At 34.5% G+C, this 13740-nt stretch overlaps 1 protein-coding gene across 5 annotated transcripts; it reads right to left on the bottom strand.

Annotated features, from left to right (window-relative positions):
• Positions 1–983: 983 nt before the first annotated feature.
• LOC128218044 (uncharacterized) lies at positions 984–12644 on the bottom strand. Of its 5 annotated transcripts, none has more exons than XM_052925560.1 (6): positions 7759–7944; positions 6174–6252; positions 5091–5148; positions 3503–3727; positions 2311–2375; positions 986–1378 (listed from the first exon to the last, which is right to left on the bottom strand). In XM_052925560.1, the coding sequence occupies exons 1-5, from the start codon at positions 7785–7787 to the stop codon at positions 2311–2313; spliced, it is 456 nt and encodes a 151-aa protein (XP_052781520.1). In that variant the 5' UTR covers positions 7788–7944; the 3' UTR covers positions 986–1378. The 5 variants fall into 5 exon arrangements, with proteins under 5 accessions (XP_052781519.1, XP_052781520.1, XP_052781518.1 ...); XM_052925558.1 differs by lacking the exon at positions 7759–7944 and adding an exon at positions 11978–12644 and having other exon boundaries at positions 990–1378; XM_052925562.1 differs by lacking the exon at positions 7759–7944 and adding an exon at positions 11978–12637 and having other exon boundaries at positions 999–1378; positions 3503–3649.
• Positions 12645–13740: the final 1096 nt, after the last annotated feature.

Here is a 13740-nt window from a genome sequence, read left to right as displayed (position 1 = left end):
TTTTGTCAATAAAGTCATTATTTTTGAATATTTTTTTTATAATTTTTGGCTACAATGCGTATAATCATTATATATACAAGAGTATTTAAAAATAAATGCATTAGAAGGCGTCTTTCGGTAACTTTCATGCGTAGTTCGGTAATTTTATCCGTCTTTCGGTAAATAATCGTATTTCGGTAAGTCTAGGGACCCATCAATCCGGACATTTCACAAACGCTTCAAAATTATACGCAGCGGTTAACCCCCTTATTGGCAAAGCAATTATGACCCCTGTGTTCCCAAAAGGGGTAATGGTATTTATACAGCAACGATTCCTAATGTGAAGTTCAAAAGTTCAGGGGTTTCTAACTTTCAATTTGATCATACCTAGACTTTTACATTTCTTAAGTGTTAACGGCTTTATTTTAAGACTATGTATGGCTTAAAATGGTCAATACTCGCTCTGTCGGCCTGGAAATAGCCTGCCGAAATTATTTTTTTAGCACATGAGGCAATATAAACGTGAATTAGTGGTCCCTTAACTTTCAGAGAGCAATACCGGAAACTTTGAAAATCCAGTACTACTTTTCTCTCCCGTCTATATATGCTCCACATCGGACACGTTAAAACATGGGAACCATTCGAAACACGAGTAATGGTTTTTCATCCTGCAAGCAGCTTAGTCGTTGTTTACCACTTTGCCACCTCTTCTTCGCACAAATACCTCCAAATTAAAACAACAGCAACAATGCGAGTGCGGGGAATGGGGTACTACTAACAACAACACAAAAGCAGACGGCAACTGGTCTCAGATGTTGTCCTTCATAAAGGAAGTTGTGGAATCGTCAAATCGACTTTCTGAGTTCTTTGGAACCATTTCATTTTTAATTTTGCAATTTTATTCAGGGTTTGTTATGTCAAATACACCTTTTTTATTGCAGTCGAAAATAGTAAATGTCTATACTTCTTATCTTTATGAGGAATGCTATCAGTAATAAGCTTTTTGGACCAGACACAAAGATATCAAAATAAAACATGTTAATAGTTGTCGTTTATTAAAAAACAAATACTGATTACATTTGGCCAAGGAGCTTTTCTGAAAGTCCCGTTACCCTTCCTTTAAAACCATGAATTTAATTTAATTTAAAAAAAAAACACGTTTTATTTACATACACATTAGAACAGAAGACTAAACAACAACAACAACAACAAAACATATATGCTTTGGCATTAAAATCAAAAAATCAATTTATAACATAGTTTTTTGTAGAATAAGAGTCATGATATTTAAATCTATAATACTGCTAAAACGATTGTCTGTGTTGCGTTGACGCTTAACTTCTGGGTGCGTTGCCCACGCCAAGGACTGTCTTGTACGACCCGATACCGTATTTCCCGACTGAAAATAGATACACGTGCATCAAATATATCTTTATATTTTTTAAGAAAGTGATGATAGGAATAGTGACTTATAAATTGATTTGGAAGACAAACCCATACTAACAATACTCAATAGATATTCGTGCGAATATTATTTATATATCAAAGTTTAATTTTATGATTTTATAGAATCATAAGTATACTGAGCATAGCTTCCTATAAAAAGTTACCAACGCGTTACTTATTTATATATAAGTACTTCTAATATCTAAACTGAAAGAGCATGGTTATATGATAGCTAAATATATTTCTTTTTTCACATGCATGTGAAGCGGTTTATGCTATAGACGTATTACGATATAAAATGTTAGAAAACGATACCAAAACTACAAAAGCAAATCTGTTTAAAACAAAAACGAAAACGCAATGTTATTGAAATGAAATATAGCTTTGACACAAAAGACATCCGTGGACGTACGCCAAGCCACTGAAAAAAACACTTTCCTGTGTCAAACTTTTCATTGAATGTATTAACCATTGTCCAATAGAAACAGAACTGTTAGCATCGATACCCTTGATTTAATGGTTATAAATGCATTTTTGCGAATCGAATAAACAAACAACAACATTTAACGTTTGAAATCCTTTGGCCGCATGTTAGTTACTGCAACATGAAAAAATTAAAACATGGCTCTTTGCATTAAAGACAGGCATCTACTGAAAAGATCTACAATGACTCACTTTGTTTTGAAAAGTCGGACGATTTAGAATTTTTGCTCTCCTATTTGGAGGAATAAAATATATCTACTTCCGGTTAATGTTTAAGTATATAAAGCTGACTCAAAAATCTGTCCGACAAATCAAACAGCATGTAACTTTCTGGTACGTAAAACAACATCTAGACAAAAGGCACCCTTTCTACGCTGGCTCATTTTGCACATATAAAGCTACCTATTTCGGCATAAATCTTCGGGCCCGGGGCATTAGGCGTGGGTCGGCAAAAGAATATTTCCAAACTGAAAACATTGCACATTCAAACGTGTACAGGAAGGAAAGGGTGGAAACTTTAAAAGCGGGCCCCAATTTCTCGGAAACTTCTTAAGCTTAACAGGCTTAAGTATCTTATTTCAATTAGCCAAAGTACATACTTAAATTGAATTTTGATAAATGAAAAATGGTTTATTGTGATTATCATAAAGCTAATTCCCATCTAAAGTATAAAAACTCTTAAAGAAGTAAATATTACGCAAAATATTGAAAATGAAAACTAGTGAGCTTTGCTTAATCATGATATAAGAGACTTAAGAAGTTTCGAGAAATCGAGACCGGGCCCGAATTTCTCAGCAATTCTTAAGCGTAACTCACTTAAGTATCTTATTTCATTTAGCATAATTACTTACTTTAACACGATTTCATAAAACAAAAAGTATTTAATCTTTTTTATCTCAAATATTATTTCCTTTTAAAGCCTTAAAACTCTTTAAAAAGAGAAAATTACACAATCAAGCGTGCTGAGTTTGATCCTGTTATAAGGCACTTAAGATATTCCAAGAAACTGGGGTCAGGTGTGTGTTTAATCTAAAAGCCAAAGAAAACACACTATTATGAAACAGTTGTGTGTTTTATGAAGCTAGCAAACCACAAACATCAGTCACATTATCAAAGATTTGACTCGCGGTAAAACTAGAAAGTGTGCATTTACTTGAAGAAATCGCTGAATCTTAAGGCCACACCAAAATATTTGAGCGATTAAGATACATTGAAAATGTTCTTTAAACACATGGTAAAAAATAGTCCTAGCTGTCGCTTACATAAATGTTCTTATGTGTGTTTTTTTTTTGCATTTTTTGAAAAAAATAGGTTGAATGAAAGATGGACTTTAAAGCAGCCTTAGAATTTTTATGTCACCATATCACGTTTTCTTCCACAACGCACAAGTGGTTGATTTTTTTCCATCTAGTTTTGAGGCACAATATTTTGCTTTTTTAAATTTTGTTTTGTTGCCATTCACACCAACCTTTAAACTGAATCTAATCTTAATATAAAACGTGAAACAGTTTATTTGAATCCATGGATTCGAGAACAGTGCTTAAAACAAACACAATATGATCACAAGAAAATAATTAAAAAAAGAGATACTTACAGCTGGTAGGTTTGGGTCTTTCAATAAGCCAGTATCTGAATCCATCCCTCGCCCTCTGGTTGAAAGCGCTTCTGGTCGACTCCCTACTCACCGAGTTCCGGGGACGTGTGTACATGTAACTGCCAGGCATGGCTCCCTGAAGCGCGTCTGCAATCAGATCATCGAATGTTTTGTCGCTCAGTTCGCTCGTCCGTCCGTATCCGCCTCGTGCATAATTTTGGCGATCTGCAATGACCGGGTCATCCGCGGTGAAGATTTGGTCAACCAATAGGACCTCCACCATTGCAACCAGCTATACCGAAAACAACACTTTCACACTGCACACTGATGATACGGACGGAAGAACGAACGGACGGAAGACAAGCGAAGAAAGACATCATTGATGCGAGCACATTAGTAGATGGCGATTCAAAATCGATGAAAGTGCAACTGTCCAAATAGATACGTAATAAAATTGTTTCTAAACGATATAAAGGTATTTATCATGATATTGACACACAAGCAAATAATGGAACTTATTAATGCAACAAAAACACTTTAAACGTATATGAGAGCATCACAAGCGGAACCCAATGCTCATCTGAAAGGGGGCATAACTCAATCACTATCAAAGACAGAGTTATTGACTTTTCTGCACATGCGTGTATTGTAATTGTGATTTGTATACGAAGTTTCATTTAAATATCATAAACGCTTTAAGTTATGACTGTGTTTCAAGTTTTTGCACGCCATTTATAGTTAACCAAGTATCCAAAACGTGCAATGCTTGTAAACTGGCTGTGGAAGGCAAACATTCGACAGTTTCCAAATTTCAGTTTTCATTTAGTTTTGTGCAAGGGTAATACATATATGTCATTTGCCATATGCGTTGGACTATTCAAGAGTGAAGTTGAAATGCTTTTTGAATATGAAAATGTGTTTGTACAAAATTTCCTGACTATTCAATTAACAATGTATTGCGTTGTCGTTATGATATATTGTCATGAAAAAAAATGGGAAAAATGAATGAATGGTGACATTAATTCACTTTATGGTTATAAAATTGTAAATAGACTTCTAAAAACGGAATTAATGACAACAAAGTCACAAGATGTTGATTTGTGGGTAGTGGCGAGCATTGTTGATTGTTGCCCCCTGAAACCATTTCTGTTCTTAGAACTTTCGCGTTGGAATACAAAGGCTTTTTTAACTAAATACTTTAAAAGTCTTGAATCGTAAAACTTGCTAAGCTGAACGGATGCATATACATGTACATCATGCTTGCTCAAGACTGAACCTTCAAACGTGTGTGTGTGTGTGTGTGTGTGTGTGTGTGCGTGTGTGTGTGTGTGTTTTGGTTCAAACTTACTTTTACAATGTGGCAGTTCCTTAATCAGTGAAACGTTTTCGTGAACAGTAAAGCAAATAGTTAATTAAGCACAAAACGTTGAGCTGGTGAGTGAATGATAGACATTTGTGTGATGATTGTATTTCGATTTTTAAAGTAACTTTTTCGTAAAAGGTTATACATTTGCACAAGCACGAGTAACGCAAAATATGGTTTAGATTAATGTGAAGAAACCATCGTAACCATCGACTGTATTGTTACCCATGGACATAGGAGCTCCAATGCCGTCCGGGTTGTCCAGGGATCGGTACTGGATAGCCTGAAAATAAACGCTTCGTTAAACACCTTAATACATACTGCAGTACAATTATTATGTAACATTGTTATAGAAATGATGAAGATTCGTTTTTAAGTGGTTGAACCCTGCGAACTTGCCGCTTTGTCACGGTGTCAAACTTGGAATTGGTCCCTTGTTGTCACGGAGTCCACACCTTGGGAGTGTTGTCACGGGCACAACCTTGGAATTGTTAGCATTGTCCCGGTGTCCATCTTGAAATTGTCCACGCTGTCACTGTGGCCAAATTGGAATTGTTAGCAGTGTTGCGGTGTCAACTTTGGAATTGATACGCTGACCACCTTTGAATTGGCCGCGTCGTCACGGTGACTACAATGTAAGTGGCCCCGTTGTTAGAATTGGTCGTCGAATCTACGGTGTCCACCTTGGAAATGGCAGCGATTTCACGGCGCCCGCCTTTCAATTGGTCGCTTTGTCCACTTTGGAATAGTTAGCGATGTCACTGAGTCCATCTTGGAATTGGACTTGTTGTCCCCGTGTCCACCTTAGAACTGATCGCCTTGTCCCGGTGCCAATCTTTGAATTCTTTGTGTGATTCCGTAGTCCATCGGTGAATTGACCGCGTTGTCCCGATGTCATGGTATCTATCTTAGAATTGGTCGCTTGTGTACGGTGTTCACCTTGGAATTGGTCACTTGTTTACGGTGTTCACCTTGGAATTGGTCGCTTGTGTTATTTGCTTTGGTGTAAAGTTGTCCACTTTGGAAGGCCACGTTGTTCATCCCGTTGTTCGACCAGCGCCTGATCATTTTGGAAAAACGGACACCGCGGCAAGTATTTATGGTAGAGTTTGCGTTGGCTTTTATAAAGCCAATGGTTATCTGCAGATTCCAGTAAAAGTAGGCCTGACTTGTGTTTTTTTAACTTAATAAAAAGTGTTGTACAGTAATATGCTGTGTATTAGTTTATAAAACAAGTTTTTTTTTCTCAATGATAGTGATAAAATGGTTATTTAAGGAAACTCATATGCAAGAACTAGCAGTATATACCCTCTGTTTCATCTTAGTCCAGTGGTCAGTGCTTCGCCGAGGCTGGGCGACAGGGTCATAGCGGGACCAGAAGGTCATTCTGCAAACAGAAAATAGATTCAAATTCCGCATTACATTGTGTAATTACTTCTCTTGAAAGTGGTTTCAGGAAGATCAAACTTGTTCATAAATGGAGACTTTTATCCTGGGCACAAAATCCAACCAGATTTCGCACAAGCAATTTGCAATATGCACCATGGAAAAATAATTATAGAATCAAAGAAAAAAAAATGTGCATAAAGATAGAACACAATTTTTATTGAACTATGTGAATGGAAATTGATTTCAATTACCGGCAATGACAGCAAATTTATTTAAAACCTGGAGAATAATTTCTCTATATACAAATACGTTTTTGGAGAGCATATATCGGATCTACATGCGCATTAAAGAACTGGTTTGATCAATTCGATCGACGCGATAGTGTTATCTGCCAGTTATAGAGACAATGCTAAGTGTTCGTATCATGAATATAATAGGTATAAAATAAGGTGTTCATTATGGGTATTTTCTACTAGTATAACTACATGGATGATACATGTATCCTCATTCTGAAAAAAAGTATTTATTTGTATCTTATGTACTTATTTTGCAATAATTGAAATATAATTAAAATATGAAGTTCTTTTTTTCGGATATAACTATAAAAATAAACAATTTTTTCTCTTATTTATATCATATACTATATAATATCGATACGATTTATAAACTGCTGTTTTTTTAATAACGTTTAGAAGTATTTGTAAACGATTTTTCTGAAATGAAAGATTAAATACCCACCTTAAAAGAACTTGACTTGCAACTTAAAGAGTCTTATATACAGCAGAGAACTGGCAGTCAAAATGTAGGTCAATAATAATAACTGAACAGACTTAGAAGAAGTTGCCTTGACAATAACAATGGTGACGTCACTGAATTTATAACGTCATTGATTACTTGACGTCAATTCGAAGCAAAAACAAAACGGTTATTTTGAAAGTCAACTTTGTAAATAAAATATGAATATTGAAGAAGAGTTTTAATTTTAATTTACTTATAAAAAAGGGTTTTTGTTAAAAAAAGGTTTCAGATGGCGAAGTGCATCAGCTTTTTTTTAATCGAAAATTTTTAATTGTTTTGTTTTTTGTGTTTTTTTTTGTTGTTTTTTTTTGGGGGGGGGGGTGTTAACGGATGAGAGTGGCCAAGTGGTATTGGTGCCCGCCTCTCACCCAAAGACGTCGTGGGTTCGATCCCCACTAGGGGTACTTTCTCATGACCTCTCAAAAAGTACACCAGTACTCGGTTCTTGCCAGGACTATTTCGAGGGTTGAAAGCGAAAAGGTTCTAAGTGACATTAAATAAAGAAGCAGATAGAACCTTTTCGCTTTCACCCCTCGATTTGGACTATAAGTGATTCTATAATCTATCAGATTTCGTCACAATCCAGCTAAAATAAATTAGTATACACTCAAATACTTAAAAATGGCATGTCCAACAATTATACCAGGGAGTACAGATGCCAAGCACTTTATCAGATAACTTATACATAGCAACACACATAACTTGCCTTTTCATGTCCTCGTATGTAAGAGTCATTTTGTCTTTCAATGCTTATATAACTCCAAACCAAATAAGCCAAGAAATTTTACGTAAATATTGCACTTAATTTACAAAATAATAAATTGATGTAACTTAGCTTAAATCTTCATTAAACTATAAGCGCCATGTTTCATAGAAGGACTAATTAAACCTTAACATTTTAACACCTTTTGATTTAAGATAATTGATATTATGGGGTAGTCAGATATCTGTTTGTTAAGCAAACTTTAAATAAGATCTTCGTCGGTTGTATTAAATGAATAATAAGACTGGGTCTTTAGTTTCAATTTGTATATATCAAATAGGACAAGACATACATTTTGAAAGGTTACCCCTATAGGATAAATTCCACAATCGCTGCGCTTATAACATTTGGCAAGCTATCAAAGAGAAGTTTTTTTGATAAATAAAAAGGAATAGTGAGAGTTGTAGAAGTCGTAACCCGGTATCAATTAAATTCAATAAATTCAATATATCTATTATATGTCACCGGAGATTAATGTCACCTTTATGTTTGGGATTTAAATATCTGTATGTTAGAATGGATATCGGCCATAACTTGCTGAAATAATCTTTAATCTAGTGTCCTTAATCCATTGTTCGCGATGTTTGTTTAGTCTGCGATGAAAGTGCTCATGTTTTAAACTATAATAACCGAGTTTACGATTAGATTGGTATTATAGTAGAGCTTTGATCAAACATACATGCTGCTATTATAATTAATGTGTATTTGAAATTATCCGGCCAAAGCAAGACTTGCTGTGGTAATGCTATAAAGCAATATGTTTAAGACATTTCAGATCCTCAAATATACACTTGAGGTAAAAATGCGTTATTTCTTTTCTTCCATCAAATCAGTAAAATAGCAAAAACATCAACAACTTTTTCATCGTTAGAAAATTGCCTGTTGCCGACCCTATTTATTCCTCCCGTCCCTACACTTTTTGAGCCGTTATTTTTTTTGTAACCACTGTAATGTGTGCATTGTCTGAGTGAACATGTTAAAATTTGACCATTTTATATTTACAGTCGAACCCCGTTGGCTCGAACTCTTGGGGACAAGCGAAAATACATCGAGCCTCAAAAAATTCGAGCAAAGCGGGAATGCTTACATTCAGTATAGAGAAATCGGTCCTTGACATCCAGTTCGAGCTAAGCGAATTCGAGCAAACACAATAGTTTCAACAATAGTAATATACACTGATATAGGGCGGCTTGATACAGAATCCCGGTTTAAAAAATAAAAAAGTTATGCCTACCTACCTACTCTATTTTATTATTTTTATTTATTTATTTATTTATTTTGGCGGTGTAAGTGGAAACAGAGAACTTTTTTGACCTAGTGGTGTGAACGCTTATTTATACCCGCGCTCGGGTCTGGCCCATTCCATGCATTCTGCGAGTGCTCCGATAAGGTTGTTAACTTATTCATTTTATGTTTTTGGAGCATTGTGCACAGACATAGTATAACCGTGTTTAGAGCTATCCTGGTTCTTTAACGTGCACCAGTGTATACAGCAAACATTGTAAAAAGTGCATTTAGGAATATACTTAAAATAACGATTATGCTTGCCATTGATGCTATTACACGGAAATGTTAACCACACACATTACAACGTAATCACAAGCGGATATAGAGAGAGGGCCAGCCACCCTCCCCCTCCCCCTAAAACCGTCCAAGTTTACTTTATATTTCAATATGGGAGAAAAAAATATACGCTCAAAATGCACAATTTCCGACCAGATAATGTTATTGTTAAAATTTTCTTAATTTTTGAGAGTGAAAACCCGAATCCCCCATGAAAACAGTTTATGACATACTTTCGATCTCTAACGTCAATTCTTGGATGCGCCCCTGGTAATGATTCCTATTTACTTATGTACCACCAAATTAGATGTGCTTATGTTCGATGATAAAATATTTACATGGGGTTAACAACTACTACTGAAAGCTATAATAGTGTGCAATTTCATATTAACGTTTCCCACAATGACGATTAAAAGCATTTGTATCTTTTTATAATTACATCCTGTAAAATGCCTATATGCTTTTGCTGTGATAATATGAGAGTTAAATGGTTAGACAAATTTAAAAATACCCTTTTGACGCCCATTAAGTAGTTAACATACAATCGCATCTAAGAAATGGCTTAACTTTAGAATATTTTAGCAAACATAGTTAAAGTATTATATGAATTAATAAATGGAAAGATACATACTCATTTCCAGAGCAAATATGTGATATAAAAGTTAGATTACTTTGATTTTTCTCACCAGCAATAACGCTAAACTGTTAAAGCTGCGCTCACTAAGATTGCCCGTTTTGACATTTTTCTTTAATTTATTTGTCTTGGAATGAGCCAAATTTTGCATATTTGCCTCGAAACCAATGGTACAAGACTGCTGACAAAAGTTTAGATCGCAGTGCTTCATATTTGTCTTAGAAAAAATATGCTTTATAGCTAAAAGCGTTACTAGCTGTTTAAAATAAGTGCATTTTTCGAAGTTTTCAAAACAATTCAGATCTGTTAAAGTATGAGTTATCTGTTATATTACGAGTTGTCTAAAATGACAAATGATGCTAAAATTAGCTGATTCTGAGACAAAAACTAAAAAAGTGTCAAAATCGTCAATCTGTGAGAGTGCAGCTGCAGATATATATATATATATATATATGAACAAAAATAAATGAACAAAATGGTATATACTAGTTTGTTTTAGCTCGTTTGGGACGATAGTTGAATACTGGTTTAAATCTCTCTCGGGTCCTCTTCCTGGGGAGAAACCATGAGAAGAAAGGGTGTGAGGACACTTATACCACTAGACAAATCTAATCCTGAACAGTACCCATTCCTGACCACTATTATATACACTATTGTATACAGTCATGGTTAATTTTCTTTGTGTTTATTTTATTTCATATGACATGCATATGTGATTACCCCGCAATAATACCGAATCAGAGACTTTAATCATTGTTTTGTTTTCGTGTCGTCGTATGTCGTCCAGTTGTCAACGTTAATCCTATGAAAACATTCGTACAGACATATAAATACGATCAGAGGTTAAACATTTCATTTCTATTGACAGATCTCCACTACTTATCTTGGCAATATACGATTGTATTTTCGATCCACAGGGGATTAAATAAAACTTTAACAATGATAACTTGTATTTACGTTGCCTCTTATACAGTAAGCGTTATTGGAGGTTTTGTTGATTTTCCTCTTACAGGTTTTTGATTACGCGACAATTCAAAAGTGCTCTGTAATTCTTCGGTAGAGTTTCTTTTTGTTCCAGAGTCTATATTTGCACAGTAATCTATGGGAGGTAAGCATATCTGATAGCATTCGAATGGAAAATAGAACAAGAAAATGCACACATCATTCAAACTGCAATATATTTTTTTTATTCTGCGAGTGTCGATTTTTTTATTAGATTAAAATGGAAAGTAGTTCGTAACATAATTTAAAGTAATTTGAAACTAATGAAATTAGAGGAATACATGTCAGTATTTGAAACGATAAGATTCCATGTTCCTAATCGAAAATCAATTATCCAATTACCCTGCACAACGTAAAAAATGCACATGTTGTAGCCGTTGAACTTCATCTCAAGCTCAGTGCAAAAATGGCCAACCAGATCTTTCCCTGTTACAACTCTCCCATGTCCTTCTTTTTAAAATCATTTAATCAACAATATGAACAAAAAATATCTTTCTCTTTCCTTATCACAAATACAAGAATGTGGGTTAAAATTCAGGTGTTAAAATCGCATTTACTTTCTTAATACCCAAAACTTTTAATAATCAAATTATTGTTGCATAATCTGTTGGTATATATAAATATATCAAGAAAGAAAATACGATTTTTAAAAACTTTAATATATATATTTGAACTGTGATAAAACAGATGCAATTAAAGTTTTTAAAAATCGTATTTTCTTTCTTGATATCCAAAACTTTCATATATAATAATCAAATTTTACTTGCATAAACTATTGGTATAAATGGTATATAATAATATCTGAGTTGTGGCCAAACAAGATTCAATTCAGGTGTAAAACTCGTATTTTCTATCTTAATACCCAAAACTTTTTATATAATAATCAAATGATAGTTGCATAAACTTTTGGTATAAAATGGTATATAGATATATCTGAACTGTAATAAAACAATATCCACTTACTCTGTAGTCCTGGGTCTTGGTACCAAGTAGGAGTCCGTCATGTTTGCGATATTTCCTTGTTATAATTTAAACAAGTGCCAAACTAACCAGAAGTTTATTGACAAATTAACAGAAAGGAGACAAACTCTTTATCCCCTACTTATAATGCATGTCACATTAAGCACAATGTTTGTACAAATTAAGCACAGGATTTCTGAGGCCTTATCGAACTTTCAAATCGATCCAACTGTAAAAATAATATCCAGAATACAACACACGGTAGCCAGACCAGGTCTGTCGGATAACTATATCTTTTAGGCGCTAAAGTCCTTCAGATGGATAAACCCAGTGGGGTTTAATACTCTGAAAATCTTCGTAATGCGCACGGGTATAATTCACTTCGCCGTTAAGTGTATGTTGTCCAAGCAGTGGATGTTTCTTCTACGCCGTTTCTTCTTTTTTAAAATTAAAGCCAGTAAAATAGTGCACAAAAGGGAATGATATAAGTTTAAAAGCAAGCGGTAGAACTTATGTATTTGTTTGTTTGGGTGTCCATCTATATGTGATCAAAATAAAGTTGTTCCATAAAGTTCCACCGTTTCTTATACCACCGTGCATAAAACGTACGCCCGACGTTTGGGAATGTTTTAATAATTCACAATATGCATAAATCATGGAATGAATGCCAACCAGTATCAATGTATCAACAAACAAAAGCTAGACTAATGACACTTGGTGCGCTCTGTTTTACTTTACATTCCCAGGCCTGGGACAATATGTACCATTTTTAGATTTTTTTTGGATATATCTTCAGGCATACATTGTTCTTACCAGACTATTATCTTTAGATTAAGGAACAACAAAACATGAAAGCTTTTGTTCCTTTTACGCAATAACAATAACAACCTGAAATGTTTCAAAATTATCTAAATTACGTAAAAATGAATAGAGCTTTGAATATATCATAAACAGGACCTTTATGTAATATTGGCTCGGCTTTCTGACGCGTCTATATACATAATTGATATTCACCATTGTTGAGGCCAGCTTTTTGAATATGTAATAACCAATAAGTAGATTACTACGTTCGTATGATTGTATTAAGGCGATGAAAAGGGTTATAAGGTGAAACAGCTGTACAATGTGGGACAGATACAAAAACAATCCCCAGTTTTGAGTTTTCATTGAAAATAATATATTATACTGTATGCGGTGTATATCTATATAGTGATTATATTGTGTTAGATATTGGAGGACACAAAAATTATCGTCGGACTGGTATTCATGTCCAAAAAACCTTGTCTCCAACTATATCTTTTTGCAATTAAATGATAAATGAATATGTTGACAGAGAATACATTGAAGAAACTGATGATGAATATGAATTTGAGAACGTCGACCGCAGTGATGGCAACTATGACAACCAATGGTCGTAGATATATTGATCAAGGATTCTGGGGCGTAGCTAATGCCTAAAAACTTGTAGGCCCGATCATTTCATGTGAGTCTGGGGAGTTTTATATGCACGTAACGCACGCTCAATTATATTTGCAAATCAAGCAATATACCCTGCGCGTAGTTTAAATAAACAACAAACTTGCTTTGGTTAAAATAAAACCAGATTTTGTGTTGTTTAAAGTCTTCGAATATATAGTTTTTAGTCATTTTTCAAAAAAAAATGCAGGCCTATATGTAGCTACGCCACTGATGATGGGTGCAGTAAAAATAGAGAGGCTGTATGTTGAATTGATGCCTTCGTTGTTCTTGTCCTTTCTATCCGGCAT

The sequence above is a fragment of the Mya arenaria genome, chromosome 14 (genome assembly GCF_026914265.1).
Source record: "Mya arenaria isolate MELC-2E11 chromosome 14, ASM2691426v1".
NCBI classification, from domain to species: Eukaryota; Metazoa; Mollusca; class Bivalvia; order Myida; family Myidae; genus Mya; species Mya arenaria.
The sequence above is the reverse complement of the archived record's forward strand: the minus strand, read 5'-3'. Positions and strand labels throughout refer to the sequence as shown.